General features: G+C 41.5%; 1 protein-coding gene across 5 annotated transcripts in view; it reads left to right on the top strand.

Annotated features, from left to right (window-relative positions):
- The window catches only part of PRKN (parkin RBR E3 ubiquitin protein ligase), a 1,215,897-nt gene that overhangs the window by 1,039,426 nt on the left and 156,431 nt on the right, over nt 1–20,040 (top strand). For all 5 annotated transcript variants that reach the window (XM_073219865.1, XM_073219867.1, XM_073219864.1 and 2 more), the window contains exons 8-9: nt 3,448–3,509; nt 18,419–18,568. In XM_073219865.1, the coding sequence (XP_073075966.1) occupies nt 3,448–3,509; nt 18,419–18,568 (212 nt within the window). The remainder of the gene's footprint in view (nt 1–3,447; nt 3,510–18,418; nt 18,569–20,040) is intronic.

Genomic DNA, 20,040 nt, shown 5'->3' with positions numbered 1-20,040 from the left:
GCCACTGAGCAAGTCCTACAGTTGGCACTGTTCTGGGCACAGCTGATACAGCAGTGATGCAACAGCAAAGTCCCTGCACTTGTCACCTTTGCCCTTCAGCAGTAGGAGACAGAAAATAAAGGAGACGAGGTGTTGCAAGATGATGAGGCTGGGTGCCCTGGAGAATACGCTGCGATTGGGGGATGGTGAAGACAAGCTGTGGTTGCACATAGCACAGTCCCCAACGGCCTCCCTGAGAAGGTGACATTTGAAAAGGAACTTAAGGGAGGTGGGGAGCACTGCATGCAGACCTCAGGGCCAGGCAGCTCCCCAATAGAGGAAGCAGCAGGCGCAAAGGCCCAGAGCAGCAGCCTGCTGGGTGGCCAGGGGCAGAGGCCAGACAGCACGGCCCAGGTACACTGGGAAAGGGAGAGCGGCAGTGCAGAGGTCGTGCACCTGGCCAGGCATCAGCACAGCTCCTAGGCCATGGCCAGCACCTCGGCATTTACCCTGAGTGAGATGGAAAACCTGTGGGAGGATGGCATGCTGTCTGATGGACACACTTCACTGGGAACCTTTTAACTGTTATCTGGAGGAGAGGCCAATGGATGGGTCTGTGCAGGTAGATGATGCAGCCTTGCGAGGTGACGCTGTGGTCCAAGCAGATGGCGGGCTTCAGAAGATGATTCAGCATGTGTGTGTGTTTGGTGGGGTGGGGAGGTAAGGAATGTGGAAAAAATGAGAGCACACCACCACCATTAACACAGAGTTGCATTGGGTGTGTGCCCTATCTCCTCCTGCCAACTCGGCCCACCCACTAGCACTCCCCCTTCTCCTACCCTGCTGCATTCTGCATGCATGTCTCCATCTCTAGTTTTGTTATGTCAAAGCTCCACCTTCACGCCACTTTAGTGTCTGCCCATTTCCCACACTGATGCTCCTGCGATGAGCATGGTTACAGATAACCCTCCACAGTCTTCTTAAATCTCTTGACCCCTTACACCTCTTCCCTTCTAACTACATGCTATATCCATCCTTGTTTATTATATTTTATTGCACCTACCAGGTGCTCCACATGATTATCTAGTCTTCTGGAAAGATGTTTACATTTGAGCTATCACTGACATCCATCCTTTTCGTTCTTAGGAGAATGCTAGAATACAAATTCTGAAGGTAGGCTAATTTTAAATTCTGTTTCTTATTTCACCTAGCATTAAAATAAGTCAAATCAGTTTTTCTCAAATTTGAGGGATGTAAAGGATGCCCTGTAAAGATTTAAAAAAAAAACCCTCTAAAACTTTTTAAAATAAAATTTTGAAATAAAAATGTTTTAAATAGTATTTCTTAAATATGTCTGGATATAAATTTAGATATAAGCATTTTTTGCTTGTATAACTGGAAAGCCCAAATGAAGTTTATAAATTAAATATAAATGAAAGTGTAAAACCAAACGTATTCAAATTCAAATTAACTCTGAATTTACTACGGCAGATGCTGTCATCTTACTGAGACTGCCTCATTGCTTGTTATATGCACAAGGCCCTGACTGGTGGACACAGGTCTGATCTCAGCTTATCCATGGCCCTGTGCTTCCGCCTCTTTCCTATGCAACCCCTGCCCCCAACACTGGGTGCCAGGCCATAGGACCCCCACTTGGTGGGACTGCATCCCTGGGATTCTCTCTACCTCTCCCCTTTCTTCTCTATCTCCACAAAGCTAAAATACAACCCTCATTCCCGAGGAGATCTCAGACTCAAGCACTGACATGAGGCTGAATTTCTACAGCCAATCAAATGATCCAGAAAATGCTTTTACTAATTGTTTTTAGCTAATTGTCAGAGTAGCAACTCTGACATGAATCCCTTCTCAAAAAGAACCCTTGTGGCCTCCAGTTGGAGAAACACAGTTCAAGGTATCTTCTAATGTTAAGGGTCTGGCTTTCCTTCTTTATGGTATTGGACGCACCTGTGACAATTAACGTAGTGTGTTTTCCATCAAAATATTCACCTCAGGATTTCCATATATTTTCTTGGACTAGTGTCAAGTGATGGCATCACCTGTTTACATATTGTTTACATTTTTAAAATCTTTGGTATTACATGCATGAACCACTTTCTCAGAGCAGGAAATGCAATAATATCAAAGACTATATCAAATACCATCTCAAAGACTAAAACTGTGTTACAGCATTTTACATGACCACAATATTTCAGAATTAGAACTAACCCAAATTCACAGCTAAGATATCCTGCATAATGGCCATTTAGTTTTGAAAACCTCCAGTTCCTAGCTTAGAAGGCAGTGTATCCCATTTTTAAATTAGAAATTTCTTCATGTTGAACCAAAGTCTACTGCAGTAATTTTGACCAGTTGGTTTTAATCCTGCCATCTAGAATAAAGCACAAATCCAATTTCTCTTGCAAAGGCTAACTCCTTGACCCCTGTGAAGACAACAGTCCCCATCTTCTCAGCCTGGCCTCCCCCAAATGTCCTTGGTACTGTCCCCAATTCTTACATCACACCACTGAGTAACATGAGACAGTTAAGTGATTGCTCATTTTGCATACAACCCAATTCCTTAATAGAAACTTCCACAGGTTATATAATCCATAGATTCTTACCTCACACAAACAGGCCTATATATCAATTTTGTTTCCCAAGCTAATATTATAGATGACTGTGAACTAGTACTCTAGAATAAGTCTATTTAAAAAAGACAGGGATGGAACATACTTTAAGTCATAACTAAGCAGGCACTGGCATACATAGATATATAGACGATATATGTGCGTATATATCTACATGCACACACACACACGTATATGTATGTATAATTACTTATGTCTTTCTACAACTGAAGAGAGAAAATGTCAAAGCTCAAATGGGCTCTGACTGACCAGTGGGAACGAGGTGGTGAGCATCAAGATCTTCCCAGCCCTCCCAGGTCTCTTCCATAGTGACCTTCCCAAACCCTCTAGTCTTGACAAAACCTCCTGGAGGAACCAAGCAAGGTTCTAGCCCACAGCCGAGTCCCATGAAGACGGGGTGCCCAGCCGCCCTATCTTCATTCTTAACTCTCTGTGTGCAGGACTCCAGCCTGGCGGGAGAGGAAACAGGATGTGACACAGTGAAATGAGCCAGCACTCCCTCTCTGGCCCTGCAGAAGTAGGGACGTGATGTGCTGTGGCATAGTACCCAAAGGCCCCGCAGAGGCCGGGTCACATCAGGAGGGGAGAATGGGCTTGGGCTGGCTCACAGGCAGCTCTTGCCCAGGGTCCCCGTGGGGGTCAGGCAGCAACCAGAGCTCCCCAGGAGGCTGGCTTTTTGTGCCTGGGGAGAATGTGTTTTGTGGGTGGGTATTAGTGCCCTCCCGCCCAGCACTGCTGTTCATAGTCACCATTGCATGTAAAAGCACACTCCTCCCCAAATGGAAATAACATGTTTGTGATTAATTCTCTTCTCTAACAGCTGGCTGCCCCAACTCTTTGGTTAAGGAGCTCCATCACTTCAGGATTCTTGGAGAAGAGCAGGTGAGTGGGCCTCTCAAAGGCTGTGCCAGAATGTCAGGGAAGATAGACACTAACGAGCCAGTCTGGGCCCCCTCCAGGGAGGCAGAGTGTGTCTCCTGACCCTCGTGGGGGGAAAAGCCACACTGGGGTAGGGTGTGAGGACGTTCTTTTCCTCTTCTATCCATCAGCCCTGACAGGTTATTAATTGGTACATCTGCTACCTGCCAGAACATTTCATCTGAGGACGCTGGCAGTAAGCAGGTTCAACGTAGTGGCAGATAAGCAAACAAAAAGTGCTGAGACAAGCTATGCCTAGGGGACCAGTCGTTGTGGGCAGCCCTGATATTCTCATGTCCGTGGGTGGTGGTACGGCTCTTCTCACCAGATCGTTGGACTTTGTGTGTTATCTGTATTTTACTGCAGCTGCATTCTCTGTGGATGTGAGCGTGTGACTTACATACAAAGGATGGCCGTTTAAATTAGATTATCTAAATGCTGTGTTGTGCTCAGTAAGACATGTCAGATTTTAAATAGATGTGCTAAGTAAATAATTCAGGATGCTAAATTATATATGTGTGTGTGTGTATATTATATATGCACACACATACACTTTTCCTTTTTAAAAATAAGTCTCTTAGTGCTTATATGGAATTACAGACTCCATATCATTATGTTAAATCTCGATGTCAATTTATCTTCTAAATACTTACACCAAATCTCTGACAACATGGTGACTGGCCTACCTTATGCTCTCATACTGCTTTTTTTCTCCCAGAGTTAGTCTTTGCCAGTTCTAACCAGAGCATGCAAATGGAGTTGTGACAGCTCAGTTTCATCAATGAGCTTTCAGTTTGTGTGTTTTTCTTGGTATGTGTATGTTGCAGTCGGACTGCCCATTTCCAATATGAGATGAAAACAGAAAGGGTTTAATCAGAGGAGAATAAAAAAAAACTGAAATCATCTCCAACTCCCTGAATTAACAGCTTTACAGTATATCTCCTTCATTTTTCATATTGTGAATTTCCAGAATAGCAGGCATAAATGTCTATTCACAAACAAGCAAAATCAATTATCCTCCATTACAGGTGAGAATTGGCAACTGATTCCCCTACATGTTACCTATTTATGAAAATTCCTGTATCTCACAGACATTTTCCTGGGAAAGCCTGAGAAATTTCTTAAAATAAAAATCATTGATTGTTACTCTGACATTTCTGCTCAGATAATGGAGCCTTCTCTTCTAACTTGTACCAGTATTTGCAAATTATTTCCATATTTATTCTGGAGTCATTGGGTGATTAGTAGGAAAAGAAGCCAAGGATAATCATCTCCTTAGATTTGCATAAAATTCCAGCCACTTTGCATCTCCTAGAAATTCAGTTGAGCTGTAGTCAAAGTCAACATTACTCTGAGGAGTTGTGCGACATGGCAACATCACAGCAATACTGATCTTTATTTCCTGAACAGCCACATATCCTTCCTTCCTTCCTGCCTTTCATTCAAGACAGAAGAGAGATTGAGGGAGGGAGGGACCAGCAGTGGACTGCAGAAGGAGAGGCAGGGCACACCGGAGCCTGATGGCTGGAATTCAGGGCAGGAGGACTTTGGAAGGATACAGAACTCAGGGCTCTGCAGGGCAATGCTTAGTGATACAAAGTCAGGGTAGAGAAAACATTTGAGGGAGCTGCGGGCTGGTGGTGTCCTCGGGCATGAGCCCTTTTCCATGAGGGAAGAATGAGGGCATTGAGAATGCACTGAAGTTGCACAGCAGTTACTGCTTTCTAACCCTGTGGCCGCTGATGGACAGGGCAGGGAAAAGGGATGCACGGGGTTGGGGCTGGGGTCAGGCCAGAGAACCAACCGGGGAGCCAGCGACCTCTTTGGTGACCAATAGAAACAGGACACACTGTCAGAGATGCTTCTCTCCTGATGATACAGCACAAAACCTTGTGGCCTCAGGGCAGATGGTGGCTGAGGCCCCGGAGAGGACGCCGAGACCCCAGCCTGCCTGCCGCTCCGGCCCGTGGGGATGAGCAGCCTTCCCAGGAACGGGCAACACTCCCAGGCTCCCTCGGGATTCCTGAGGCAACTTTTACTACCCAGTGGAATAAAATTTGTATATAAATGTGTGTAGCAAGTACACAAAATGGTTTTTCCATTTGTAGAAAAGGAGGAGTAACACTCAGCCATCTCTTAGAAGTTTGTAAATAAATAGGATTGCCAAGTGGACCGCATATATTCAGTGCTACACTAAAATGTTTCTGATTTAAATACTGCTTATACTCCATCCATAGACAGAACTAATAGCAACAAAGTAGACGCTAAAATAAGTGTAATGTTCACTTAAAAGTGAATTGATAAAACCTACACAAATACTGATTACTGAATTCATTACTGGATGGTAGAGAGGCTTACCAGCTATCTAATTATCTAATTTCTTTGCATGTAATTCTTTTCCATTTTCATTGATCTTTAATAAACATTTGATTTTTGAGATTTGGGTTAAAAATAAATAATCAAATACTATAAATCACTAACTTTCTAAAATAAAAATAGAATTAGAATTCCTTGGGATTTACAATAATACATTTACTTTAGCCTCTTGATTTATGTTTACAATTCATGTTTACGAGTCGTATTTATGTTTACGATGCACATTCATAACTTTCACCTTGCCCCCAAGTCCAAACTACTTGGTGAAGATATTTTCACACTGCAGGTATGTAACACTACTGCAGAGTTCTAGGGGAGCCCTAAAGAAACCAAATATGACAATTGTAAGTCCGTAGAGTTTGAAGAGCCCTCAGAAGAATTTTAAGACTTTCCACCTTAGCTATAATTACTAGAATTTCAAGGAAATAACTTTCATTCATTTGGCAAACATTTTCAAATAGACTTCTGTACCACTGCTGTGCTAGGGCTGGATAAAATGGTAAAACAAAGAAGTCACAGGAACAAATCTGGTAAATGCTAAGATGGAAACAAACAGTGACTGAGCTGTCACCTATTTAGGTGAGGAGCCCAGGAACTCTGAAACACAGAGGCTGAGTGGGCACCCACCACTGCACCAGCTGGGATCACGGAAGTTGGGTAGAAGAGGAAAGCACATGTTCCATGGTCCCCAAGGAGGCAAAGGGCTTTTGCTCTGTGTGAACAAAGTTAAATCAGTGTGGCTGGAAGATAATGGGGCAGTGATGGAAGGTGAAGACCATTTAGACCACATACACCATGGCCAAGAGTTTATGTTTCATTCTGAGTTCAGTGGGAAATCTTTGAAAGCTTAAGCAGGGGGCTGGCATTATCCAAATTACACTTTAAGGATGTCAGTCCTGTTGCAGTAGGAACATGGTCTGGATTAAGATGGCTGGCAGAAGAAATAGAAGTGAAGATTCAGAGGTAGAATTAAAGGTCTTGGTGATTGATTGGCTATGGGTAGGGGAAATGAAGGGATCCTACAGTTCTTTTTTATTGAGATGGTGTGATAGTAGGAAGGTGAAGGCAGAGGCAGGGAATCCAGAGCTCAATTTGGAACATGATTGCCTTAAGAACTGAGGAGATAAATCAGGATTTGTATGTATGAGCTGGAGCTCACAGAAAAGAGAGGTCAGGAGTCAGGGATGGAGAGATATAGTTAGAGTCACTGGCATGCAGAAGGCATTTTAAATCCATGGCAGTTGCCAAGGGGAGATAAGAAAGTCGGGACCATCTTGAACCCTGAGCACCAACATTTGGAAATTGGGTAAAGAGTGGCAGCCAGCAAAGGAGACCGGGAAAGAGCCTCAAATAAAGTAGAAGAAAATCCAGAGATGTGTGGTATTGAGGGAGCCAAGAAAGGAAGCATGTCTCAGAAGAAGAGATGGGTATTTGTGTTGAATGCTAATGAGAAGCTGAATAAGATGAAGTCAGTCAATTGTCCTTTGCATAGGGCAACATGAAGATCACTGGTGACTACAACAAGAGGTTTTGTTAAAGAGTTTGGAGACAAGAGCCAGAATTTTATGGGATGAAGATTCAACAGAAGGGGAAGTCAGTTCCTTCCAGAAGTTTGCTATGAGAAGGAAAAGAGAAATGCAATGATAGAGGGAGGTTTCTTTTTTTTGAGAGGACATCTCTCATATTTATTGATCAAATGGTTGTTAACAACAATAAAATTCTGTATAGGGGAGTCAATGCTCAATGCACAATCATTAATCCACCTCAAGCCTAATTTTCATCAGTCTCCAATCTTCTAAAGCATAACGAACAAGTTCTTACATGGAGAACAAATTCTTACATAGTGAATAAGTTACATGGTGAACAGTACAAGGGCAATCATCACAGAAACTTTCAGTTTTGCTCATGCATTATGAACTATAAACAATCAGTTCAAATATGAATATTCATTTGATTTTTATACTTGATTTATATGTGGATACCACATTTCTCTCTTTATTATTATTATTTTTAATAAAATGCTGAAGTGGTAGGTAGATGCAAGATAAAGGTAGAAAACATAGTTTAGTGTTGTAAGAGAGCAAATGTAGATGATCAGGTGTGTGCGTGTAGACTATGTGTTAATCCAAGCTCGACAAGGGCAATAAAACATCCACGGATGCAAAAGATTTCTCTCAGAACAGGGGGGGTGAGGTTCTAAGCCTCACCTCTGTTGATAGAGGGAGGTTTCTTTAAAGATAGAGGAGGCTAGAGCTTGCTTTATGCTCACTGGAATGACCCAGTAGACATGGATTACTTGGTGATGCGGGAGAGAGATGAGCTAACCGAAGAAAGGAGCTACTTTAGCAGGTCAGAAGGGATCAAGGCAGAGATGGAGGAACTGACCCTTAGCAAGAGAAAGGCCACTTATTTGCTGTGAGAAGACAGAGTGGAGCAGTTGTACTGGTGGGAAGGGGACAATGGCCTCTGATGGCTCCATGAGGGCAGACACGTCTTTACTGCTGTATCTTCTCCACGTGGAGGAGTGCTGGACACACAGAAGATGCTTGGTAAATGTTTGCTGAATGAATAAATCCTTCACTCATGATTTCCCTCTTCTTGGCGAGATATGAAGCTATCCAGGTAATGTAGGAACCTGGCCATTGTCATCTCAGGTGTGTCTCTGCATTAAGGCAGTTCAGTCAGACCTCACTCCGGAACGTTCCCTTGGTGTCCCGTCTTGTTCATTCCAGTTAGATATTCATAAATTTAAAGCCATCTATTGCAATCCAGAAAGTCTTTTAAAAAATTACTTGGGTCATTAAAGTTCTAATCTGTTCGTTAAATATGCAATGGAACTACCCCTTTCATTGCTTCAAACTATGGAACTTCCAGACAATGAAATGTCTCCCTTCCCCTTCCCCTGACCTCAGAGTCACCCTGGAACCAGGAGAGTTACCTCGGGACTGAAGGAGACAGCGTCTGGAGAGGGACAAGAAGGGAGAGACATGAAAATACTGTTAGAGCAAAGCCCAGACAGAGACAGGGAAGAGATGGGCACAGGTGACAAGGGCCCCCGGAGGTCGAGACAGACCCCATTTCTCTGAGGGTGAGGCTCTCAGGTTTGCAGACTGTGGGTACTGCTCAGACCATTTTCCCAGAACCAAATAATATGCTCTGCTGAGTTGCCCTGTCAGGAGAGTGTGCTTAGCAGCCCTGTTCGCGAAGCTTCCAGAGGTCTCTGCGGTCCCGCCCATGGTAGCGGGTGAAGCCGACCGTTCCCAGCTCTCCGCCTGGCCCGGCTCTTCCTGCCGTGGCTGCCGGGGCCACAGCGTGGAACACACAGAAAGGAGGCGAATGGTTTTGACCTCCTTTCCAGAAGAGTCCGCAGCCACTGGAAGTTGAGATCTTTTTGGCATCATGTCATCTGAAACATGTGAAAAAGAAAAAAAACTTAATAAATAATCCAGGATATAGTCTGTTGCTCTAATTATGTTTCAGGTATTGTTTGTTCCGTTCGTTCCCTTCTACATTTGATTTCAGCCATCCTAATGGTTGCTTTTTCTATGCAATGAGCCAGGTCCAGCCCTTTCTCTATCCAATTTACTTCGTCAATCTATGACAGATGTCCAGAGATGAAGAAAACATTATTAGCAACAGAACAGAGAATACAAATGTCAGTGTGGCAGGCACGCCCAGGCAGCTGTCACCAGCTCCCCCAGGGGCTAAGTACCTGCAAATAAAGAAAAATAACATGAAGATTACCAAGAATTTAAGGAGTGTTTTTGCTTGTTTGTTTGTTTGTTTGTTTTGTGGGGGTTTTTTCCTAGTATGTATAGAAAATAGAGCATCCTCTGCATAGCAAGGGAAAATGGATCAATCATAACTCTGCGTTCCTCTATAAAGTTACTTTAGAAATTTTATCCACAGAGGAAGGGCTGTAATAAACTGTTTTTCATTAGTTTCTAAAAGCTGGCCAAGGAGCAGTAAGCTGAAAGGTTTTTTAATTAAAGGGGAAAAAAATGAAAGAAAGAAAGTGCAGGAAGCTTGGTCCTGCGGAAGGGTGGTGGTTAGAGGTGCAGCCCTGACTCAGTTCCCTGCAAGTGTGCCCTTCAGCAAAGGGCTGGACTCCATGACTCAGGTGTCACCTGTTACTTCCCAGGGTGGACAGAGAATGGACTGTGTCGGCAGTGTCCTCATAGTCAGCCGGCATCGAGTATAATTCAGTGAACAGTATCTCTGATCAGGACTTCTCTCATCCACGGGAGACAGCAGAGCAGCCGGGGAGGGAATCCCCAGGCGCTCCTGGCTCGGACTTAACACAACTTTAGGTGGGAAGTGAGACAGGCCGAGCCTGGGCAGGGGTTGCATCTGCTGCTGTGCCTGAGTGCCCCCAAAAGGGAACTCTGGAAACTTCTGCAGCAGAACAAACAGCCTCCCTCCTTGCTTGGAGGGTCTGCCAGACCGCACACACCTCCCCGCTTGCTGACAAGCAGTGACTCATTTTGACAGAATGTTTGCCAGCTTTCCCAGATCTGGGTTTTACCTAGTATCCTTATACTTCAAGTTTTCTTGAAGTTTTAAAATTTAGATTCCTTCTTGCTTCCTTTTCTTATGAAAGCATGTGAATTAAATATCACAGTGAAGCTGTGTGTGGCCTGCTACATAGGAGAGGCCTTTTGAGTGGTTTTCCAGAGGTGCAGGACAGTTAGGGATAGGATAGTCCAGCACCCTTCCTTCCCAGACTGACCCCTCGGGTGACCACCCATACTCAGCACGCGGCCAGTGGCTGGCGTGAAAGGTGATGCTAACCCGCCCATATGGGACTTGAACCTGTGACCCTTGTTTCAGCACAGAACAATATTCTACACAACCCAACCCCTCTAACTGCCTACAGACTACACAAATATGACCTTTATTTGATTATACTTTCCATGACTCATTATTTAGAGTCTTCAAATATGAGTTTATTGATTCTTATTAATTCTGTATCTTAAAATGAGTATTTCCTGTTCTTAAGAGAATACATCAGTTCACATAAAGCCTGAATAATTTACTCCCTAAATAAATAAAATATAAACCACAACAATAGTCAAGATTTTAACTAGATGAATCATACTAATGGAATGTTTTCATTATGATCTAATGAAATGTAGAAGATCTTTTTTTACGTTTTCCCTTAGGTGCAGAACTGATTCATTAATATTAACACTTATTCCCAAAATGTTTGCAAATGTGATGTTGTCAACTCTAAATTATCTTAGTTATCTGTCTCTGGATTATCCACTCCATGAAAGTCTGTCTAGAAATTTGCAAACCAGTTTTGATTAATAGCTTTGAACAGCAGAAGTTGGCAAGTAAGCATTAACATATCTGCACATATATAAGCACACATACAAACACTGGCCATGATTCCAAAGACAAACATTGCATAAGTGACTTTTTAGAGAATTTGCTACATTTGAGCTCACCTAAGAATAGATTCTATACAGACTGAGTCCATATTGTAAATTAATTACATTCCTCCCTCTTAGGTCTGTTTATGAAGTGCTAACCAGTATTGACAAGTAAAAGAAGCCCTTGGACATACGCAAGTGGTATTTACAGATCAGTGCCTGTTCCTTTTCACCAGTTGGGGTCCATGTATCACTTTATCACTATTGTATATATTTTACCCTCAGGTGAATATATCTATTCGGTTGTAGGTAGTGCTAATCCATCACCAGTCTCCTGAAGTGTCCGGTAGGGTTCTTTCAGAGCACTCTCAGCTTGGTGCTGGAACATAGTTGAAAGGTATGCAGGGAAATGTGAGACATAGCTTGAAGGGAACTAAATAAGGACTTCTGCTAATGCCATATACAGCATAACAGGTCTAAATTATTTCCTTAGGGCATTAAACCCTCTATGAATACTAGCATCTTATTGATGCACTCTAGGTCAAGTGTTTCTCTTGTAAGTCTCACACTGTTCAAAAAAGAGTAATGCATACGTAGGCATAGGTTTTATTTCAGATGTTGTATGCACTTTTTAGTCATCAAAAATTGCCAGGCACATAAGTTAAAATATCTGTCTTCCTTTAGAAAAGCATTTATTTGTTCAAGTGTATATCATAAATACAATGAATATGAGTCATTTCTTATAAATTCCTTAGCTAATGAATGGAAAGAGGAGGAACATAGTTCTACATGTTCCATCAGTATTTTTGACCACTATGCATGCAGTCAGCAAGAATTTCTAAAGTGTTATTAGACATCCATAGCTCAACTTCTTCCAAGATAAAAACTGTTGTCATGGAAGTAAAATTGCTTAGCTTAATTAAATAGATAGGTGATCTGTCATCAAATTAGAAAACAGCAAATTACTTAAGAACAATTTATTTAAAATATAAAAACAATTTATGTAGGTAAAACTATCCTACATCACTCTGTTATTGATTCCCATTGCTGCTGATTATTTCATTAGAAGGCTTTCATTAAGTGCCACTTAATGGAGTTAGATTTCATTCATTCATTCCACCATTTATTGTGTACCAACTATGGACAAGACATTAAGCTAAATTCAGGAGCTATAAGTACATAAAAAAGATAGCAGGAGAGAGTGCAAAGGGTCTGTGGTAAGGTCTGAAGGGACTGGGGCACTCACGTCCCAGGAACTCACAGAACTTCACCAGCCAAAGATCTCAGTTAGGACACTGAGGAGAAATGTGCTCAAAATAGAAAAAGGTAAAAAGAAAGAAAAAGTCCAGTTAAAATAAGGTAACAGAATTGATAAATCACAGGAAGTGAGCCCCTATATTTTTGAATGCTCCCAAAAAAAAACAGGAGAAGCTCTTGAGTCATTAAAAGCTATACTGAATCATACTTCCTTCTAAAATTTCAGACCAAATTCAGGGAAACTAAGTAACAGAAAAGAATAAGGTAAGATCCCACAGAGAAAAACAAAGTTAAATCCCACAGAAAGTTTTTAAGAGGACAAGGGCAGTGAAGAGCAGAATAACACCCTGAGAGTCAATGAAAGTATGTCAGGCGGGCAGGCCTACAAAATCCAGTGAAAGCTAAAATAACTACCTCAGAAGAATTTTTAAGAACTACACAAATACAAATATATAACAACAGATATTGTCTTAAAAGAAATAGTGCAAAAGAAGACACTTCTAAACAATGAAAATAAAGTAAAATAAAAGATTCCAGAGATGTTGATGGATTTAGAAGTGGGATAAAGAAGATCCAATATGTGTACACATGAAGTCCCATGGGCTAAGCATCATAGCAAGAGAATAGAGCAAATACTAAAAGCTAAATTCAATAAAACTTCCTTGACATTGTGAAATTGATCATAAAAAAAACATCACCAGGATGTATTCTAATAAAACTACTAGTTTCTAAAGAAAAAGGGGGAAAAAATCCTTTGAGCATCTGGGCAAAAATAATTCACTTGTAAAGGAAAATAAAAATCATATTGTCATCAGGCTTGTCCATAACAGTTTACACCAAAAAACATGGATTAAGATGTTTGAGGTAGTCAAGGGGGGAAAAAAATGTGAGTCCAGGACTCTATATCGAGAGACATAAATGTTAAGGACTGGCAGTAAGCATTAAGTGTGTGTGTGTGTGTGTGTGTGTGTGTGTGTGTGTGTGTGTGTGTGCACACAAACATAGAATTAAGATAACACTGGGAGAATATATTTGTAAATGACATATCCAACTAGGGGTTAACATCCAAAATATATAAAGAACTTACACACCTCAACACCCAAAAAGCAAATAACCTGATTAAAAAATGGGCAGAGGATATGAAGAGACACTTCTCCAAAGAAGAAATTCAGATAGCCAACAGAAACATGAAAAGATGCTCCACATCACTAATTATCAGGGAAATGCAAATTAAAACCACAACAAGATATCACCTCACACCAGTAAGGATAGCCAGCACCGAAAAGACCAAGAACAACAAATGCTGGCAAGAATGAGGAGAAAGGGGAACCCTCCTACACTGCTGGTGGGAATGTAAGCTAGTTCAACCATTGTGGAAAGCAATAAAAAAACTAAAAATAGAAATATCATTTGACCTGGAAATCCCACTCCTTGGAATTTACCCAAAGAATACAACTTCTCAGATTCAAAAAGACATATGCACCCCTATGTTTATCGCAGCACTTTTTACAATAGCCAAGATATGGAAGCCACCTAAGTGTCCATCAGTAGATGAATGGATAAAGATGTGGTCCATATACACAATGGAATACTATTCGGCCATAAGAAAGAAACAAATCCTACCATTTGCAACAACATGGATGGAGCTAGAGGGTATTATACTCAGTGAAATAAGCCAGGCAGAGAAAGACAAATACCAAATCATTTCCCTCATTTGTGGAGTGTAACAATGAAGCAAAACTGAAGGAACAAAATAGCAGCAGACTCAGAGACTCCAAGAATGAACTAGTGGTTACCAAAGGGTAGGGGTGTGGGAGGGCGGGTAGAGAGGGAGGGAGGAGGGGATTGAGGGGTATTATGTTTAGTACACATGGTGTGGGGGGTCACGGGGAGAACAGTGTAGCACAGAGAAGGCACATAGTGAATCTGTGGCATCTTGCTGCACTGATGGACAGTGACTGCTTTGGGGTATGGGTAGGGATTTGACAATATGGATAAATATAGTAACCACATTGTTTTTTCATGTGAAACCTTCATAAGAATGAGAAGAGCCTCTGGAAATGTATCTAAAGTTTTTAGTATTCATATCCATGGTGTGATAGTCTTGGTGTTACTGTAAAATCCTTGTATGGACCATGTGATATAAAACAAATGAGTTGTTACAGGATATTACAATTCTGTCACCCTCTGTGTTCTTGAGAACAGGTGTGGAAGGAAGGAGATACTGATGTAAAATAGAAAATATTACATAGAATCTTTATAGTTCTGCAGTACCTACCCTCTTAGCAAATTTCAGGTATATAATATAGTATCATTGACTGCACTCACCATGTTGTTCACTAGGTCTCCAGAGCTTACCTTACAAACCTGAGGCCTCCTACTCATTTTAGGCAGGCCAGGCATACAGGTGGACCGTCCAGTGGCATGAGGTAGAGCACACCAGAGTTCAATCAGTATTTACTGAAATCATTCACAGTTACAAGGGGGCATGTTGTGTACCAAGGCCACCTAGGCTGGGAGTGACCGAGGAATGTGTCACCTCTGCACACAAGTCTGACAGAAGCCTCACCTGGCTTAGTGCCAACTTCCACTGGCTCCGCACTTGCTGCCAGGTGTTGGTGGAAAACAACGGATGACTCTACTGACGAGTTTCCCTTTAAATTATAATCTCTTACCTCAAACAGGCTCTGTGTACTGCCTCGGGGTAGAGCTGTCTCCCTTCATCCACTCCCTCTCCCTTTATTGCTGATGCCTCTTCTCAAATTCCCAAAGCCGCCTCTGCACCTGCTCAAGGCCAGAGCTCCTCTTCTAGCTGACAGTCCATTGGCCTATCACTTCCTACTCATTCCCTTCAGCATTTGAACATATTGTTATTTCCATTTTCAAGATACTGCTTACAGTTCACAGCCCCCTTGAGCTGCTATCCCATGTCTCTGCTCCCCTTTTCAGCCACACTCCTGGAAAAAGTGTCCATTCTCAGGGAATTCCTCTCCCCCAGTTCTCTCTTGACTTCACTCCAATAAAACTCTTGGCTCCAGACTCCACTGAGATGGCTCCTGTCAAGATCACATGGCATCCTAGTTTCTACCTCCAGCCTGTTTTAAGTAACTGACTTATCTGCAGCCTTTAACACCATTTATCATAACACCCTACTTGAGATATATTTTTCCTTTGGCTTCCAAGAACATCACATCCCTCTCATTTTCCACCTGCCTCAGAGGCTGCTGGTTTCCAGTCTTCTCTGCAAGCTCCTTCTCTTTTTCCCTGCAAAATTTAGACAATCTCATCCTGTCTCGTGGTTATTGACACAACACTGTCAAATCAAACTTAGCAAGAACTATAGATATAACCCAGTGCCAAACTTTAATAACTTCAAGAATGTGGGTAATAATGAAACACAAACAAAGCACAGAGAAGTCCAGGTCACTTACCACAGTTCCTTAGATCCCTTCTTGGCATATTAGGATGTACTCTAGGCAAGATTTATTAAATGAGGTCTCTGATAAGTTCACAGAATGATCATTAACATGAAATATCTTAATTACATAAACTCTCATCATCACTTGATGAAACATCTTCATCTTATCCCATGATAATTGCATAGCTATGACATTTTTCAGAGAGGCTTGCCCCGTAAGTTCATATATTCTAGTTTACTTGCCATAAACAATCATAGTCCAAGTGTTTCCTACTAAATGCATTACATAGAAAAGAACTTTTTGCTAGCAAATACCATTGTATGTATGTACTGTCAGCATGTTTACCAGGAGATCTGACCAAGTAATCTTTCTTTTTTTTCCTGGGGCCACACAAATGAGAAAATGGATGGTACCTCTGATGTTTTCCTTCCCAGTTCTACATGCACTTATGACTTCAAAATCTGCAACCTACATCTTTCTCTTGAACTCCAAACTCACATATTCAATTAGCCACTCAACATTTTGACTTAGCTGTGTAGTAGATATCAAACTGAATACGAACAAAATAGAATCAATGCTTCCTTTTCTCAACTCCCTAAATACACACACACACACACACACACACACACACACACACACACACACACACACACACACACACACACCTTTCTTCTTCTCTGTCTTCCCATCTCGGTAATATTCTCTTGCTCGCTCGCTCTTACCCAGTCTCTTTCTGTCTTTATGTCTTCTCAGGGAAAAACATTACATTCATGCTTGACTCCTTTCTCTCTCACACATGTATCCAATCTGCCTAAAAATGTTGCCACTTCTACATTCAAAACACATCTACAACTCAACCACGGACCCACACCTCCTCCACTACCTTGCTGGGTCAGGACACCACGTTCTCTCATGCGAATCACTGAAGGAACCTCCTACCTGCATTTCTGCTCCCTGCTTCCCTCCTTGCCCCCAAGAGTCTGTTATGAACATATCAGCCACGTGGCTCTCTTTAAAACATCACTCAATTTATGTCACTCCACAGCTCAAGTGTCTCCAGTGGTTCCCACATCTCAGAATAGCAGCCAGCGTTCTTGCAGTGGCCTTCAAGGACCTAAACATCAAGCTCCACGTTAACCCTCTGACTTCATCTCTGTTACTTCTCCTCTGTTCCCTCTCCCTCAGCCACACTGGCTTCTCTGCTCTGCCTCAGAAGAGCAAAGCCCATCCTGACCTCTGGACCTCTACCAGGCCCCACCTTCAGCCTGGACGGCTCATTCCCCTGGGTGGCCACGTGGCTCTTTCCTAATCTCCCTCCAGTGTTTGCTGAAAAATATCTGCTTTATAAGACATCCCCTGTCTCCTAACCACCTCTTTAAAATTGAAATTGCCATTTTCCCTGGGATCTCTTCTCTTCTCTGTTTTTTATTCTCCTACCCATGAATTATACAGTTGAATCTTCAGAATAGATTGTTATAGTCTCGTGGATGATAGCAGTTTTGTTCACTGCTCTATCCGCAGTCCCCACTGTAGGGTCTGGCACATAGTAGGTTCTCAATAAATGTGTCAATTAAGTAATTGTTGAGGAAATCTATTTGACTTGATCTGAGTTTAGAGAAGAATATGATCAAATAATGCAAAGAACAATAACTTATGGCTGCAGAAAGGAGGACCTTGGAAATTGCACTGTGGTGTGTGGGTTTTAATCTGCAGGCTAGGGAATTGAAGGAGAATTGAGCCAAGCAGTGGCACAAATAAATGAATTCAAGAATAAAAGAGGTCATGCTTTAAAAACAAGAATTATGATGAAAGGAAAATTTTGTTTTCTAATGTTAGTCTCTTCATCAAACTGATATACTCAGTGATATAATGTGGTGACATGACATTGTACGTATGCACCATTAGCGTGTTTACCAGGAGATTTGACCAAGTAATCTTTCTTTTTTTTCCTGGGGCCAGACAAATGAGAAAATGGATGGTATCTCTGATGGAATATTGGGATATTGGGACCTTTTTCAAAATGATTTTAAAAACCCATAGACTCCTGAAGAGAGGCATGAAAATATACCACTTAATGAGATTGATAATGCTGCATTATAAATGTACATAACTTAAAATACAGGTATGCTCCCTAAAGTGTGCATGAAATAAGACTGTGAGATGCAGTTGGTGGAAAGTAGTATTAAAAAATCAAACTTTGGAAAATAATTTTCTGAAGACAAATTTCTAGAAATACAAAGAATAAAATGCCTCACCCATTTTGCTGGTTGGAATTGGGAAGCCTTTCTCTACCTTGGATTGTTATTGATCCGCCTCATCCCACTCCCTTTTTTAACTGAAACAGATTAATCAGGAAATCCCACACACCATCAACTATAAACATTTTTGGCTGAAACAGCACATATCAGTACTGTCACTTATAAAAACTCATGTTGTTTTTTTATAGTACAACCGGTACCAGCAGTATGGTGCTGAAGAGTGCGTGCTACAGATGGGGGGCGTGCTGTGCCCCAGCCCTAGCTGCGGGGCGGGGCTGCTGCCCCCGCAGGGAGAGAGGAAGGTCACCTGCGAAGAGGTCAATGGCCTGGGCTGTGGGGTGAGTACCAAACACACCGCTGGGTGTTGATGTGTGTGTGTGTGTTTGCTTTGACAAGTTGGATTGGATTATATATTTGTTTTATTTTCATTTCCCTTTGGACTCAGACACCTTTGAATTGATGTATAGGAAAAGAAATGTTTCAATTCTTATACTGGATCCCAGACATGAATATATATATATATATATAATTTGGTTGAGAAAGAAAGAGTAGTATTAAGATTTTTATGTGTTGTTTGTCATTACTGTAAGACATTGCAAATCACTGGAACAGACTTTCAAACTCTTCTTCCAATGTTTGGCTGATTCAGAGCAAAATTGTGTTATTTCTTCAGCGTTGGTTTTAAGTAGATGGGAGTGAAGAAGAAAGAGAATTCCCCATCAGTGATATCTTAGCAACATTGTTTTCCTAAGTACTTCAAGAAATAAAATGAAGATTAATATGGGAAAGTTGAATGTTATTGTGTCATAAAAATAACATTTAAATAAAGATGAGCAAAACTAATGGGGCCTCTTAGGGAAGCAGCATAAGAAACATGGAAGATGTTTGTTCTAAGAGGTCAACCAATTTGACCTAGACAGCTTCTAGAATGAATCTATGACTGCAAGCAGATGCTGAAGGGATGAGCGGAGCATAACTCAACCACAAAAAGGCTTACTAAACTAGAGGTTTAAATGACAAATGAATAATAATCCTGATATTAAATTTCATGCAGGCAGGAAAAGGAAGAACATGTATGTGCTTATAAAATGCTATTGAATTTTGATAGGAAAACATTTCTTTTAAAATTGCAACTTCATGAGAAGCTTTGTGGAAGAAATGCTGATGGCAGAGGCATATTATCCAGGCCTAGTTTTTAGCTAAGCACTGTCTAAGTTGGCATCTGTTGTCCTTAGTAAAACTTGCGATCTGTCATGCAGTGGGGCTCACAAAGCGATAAAGGGGTGGAAGAGGAAGTTAAAAAATAATAAGATACCATGATGCCTAGGTAGAAAGAAATACCCCTGAATTAATCATTATGATTGCATTAGAATGAAAGCTCAAGTCATGTTTGTTAGCTTGGAAATTATGGAAATCAAGCTACACTGTTATCATCATTTACTGTATAATCTGTACCAATTGTGCAAGTCCTCAGCAAGCTGCCAAATCCCAGAATCAGAATGCTAGGGAATGTTCTCTCTTACAATGAGTTCCAATAGCTTTTAACTAATGGCTAAATTATATGCTTCTGCCTGCTAATTGCCTACTTTGTTCTATTTGCTAAAGTGGGATTTTAAGATAACTTCATGAGGTGGAGAGTTTCTCCAGCCCATCTTCTACATTCAGTTGTCCACCTAACTTTACAGAACTTCAAAGGATATATGTAATTTTAAGTTTTGAACAACTTTATCTTTCCTTTCTTACATGTTGTGACATTGTTAGCAAGTAACATACACATTTAAGTTCCAAATCAGGAGAAATTTCTTTGCAA

This window comes from Manis javanica, chromosome 13 (genome assembly GCF_040802235.1).
Source record: "Manis javanica isolate MJ-LG chromosome 13, MJ_LKY, whole genome shotgun sequence".
NCBI lineage: Eukaryota > Metazoa > Chordata > Mammalia > Pholidota > Manidae > Manis > Manis javanica.
Note: the sequence above shows the minus strand (reverse complement) of the source record. Positions and strands in the feature narration are given on the sequence as shown.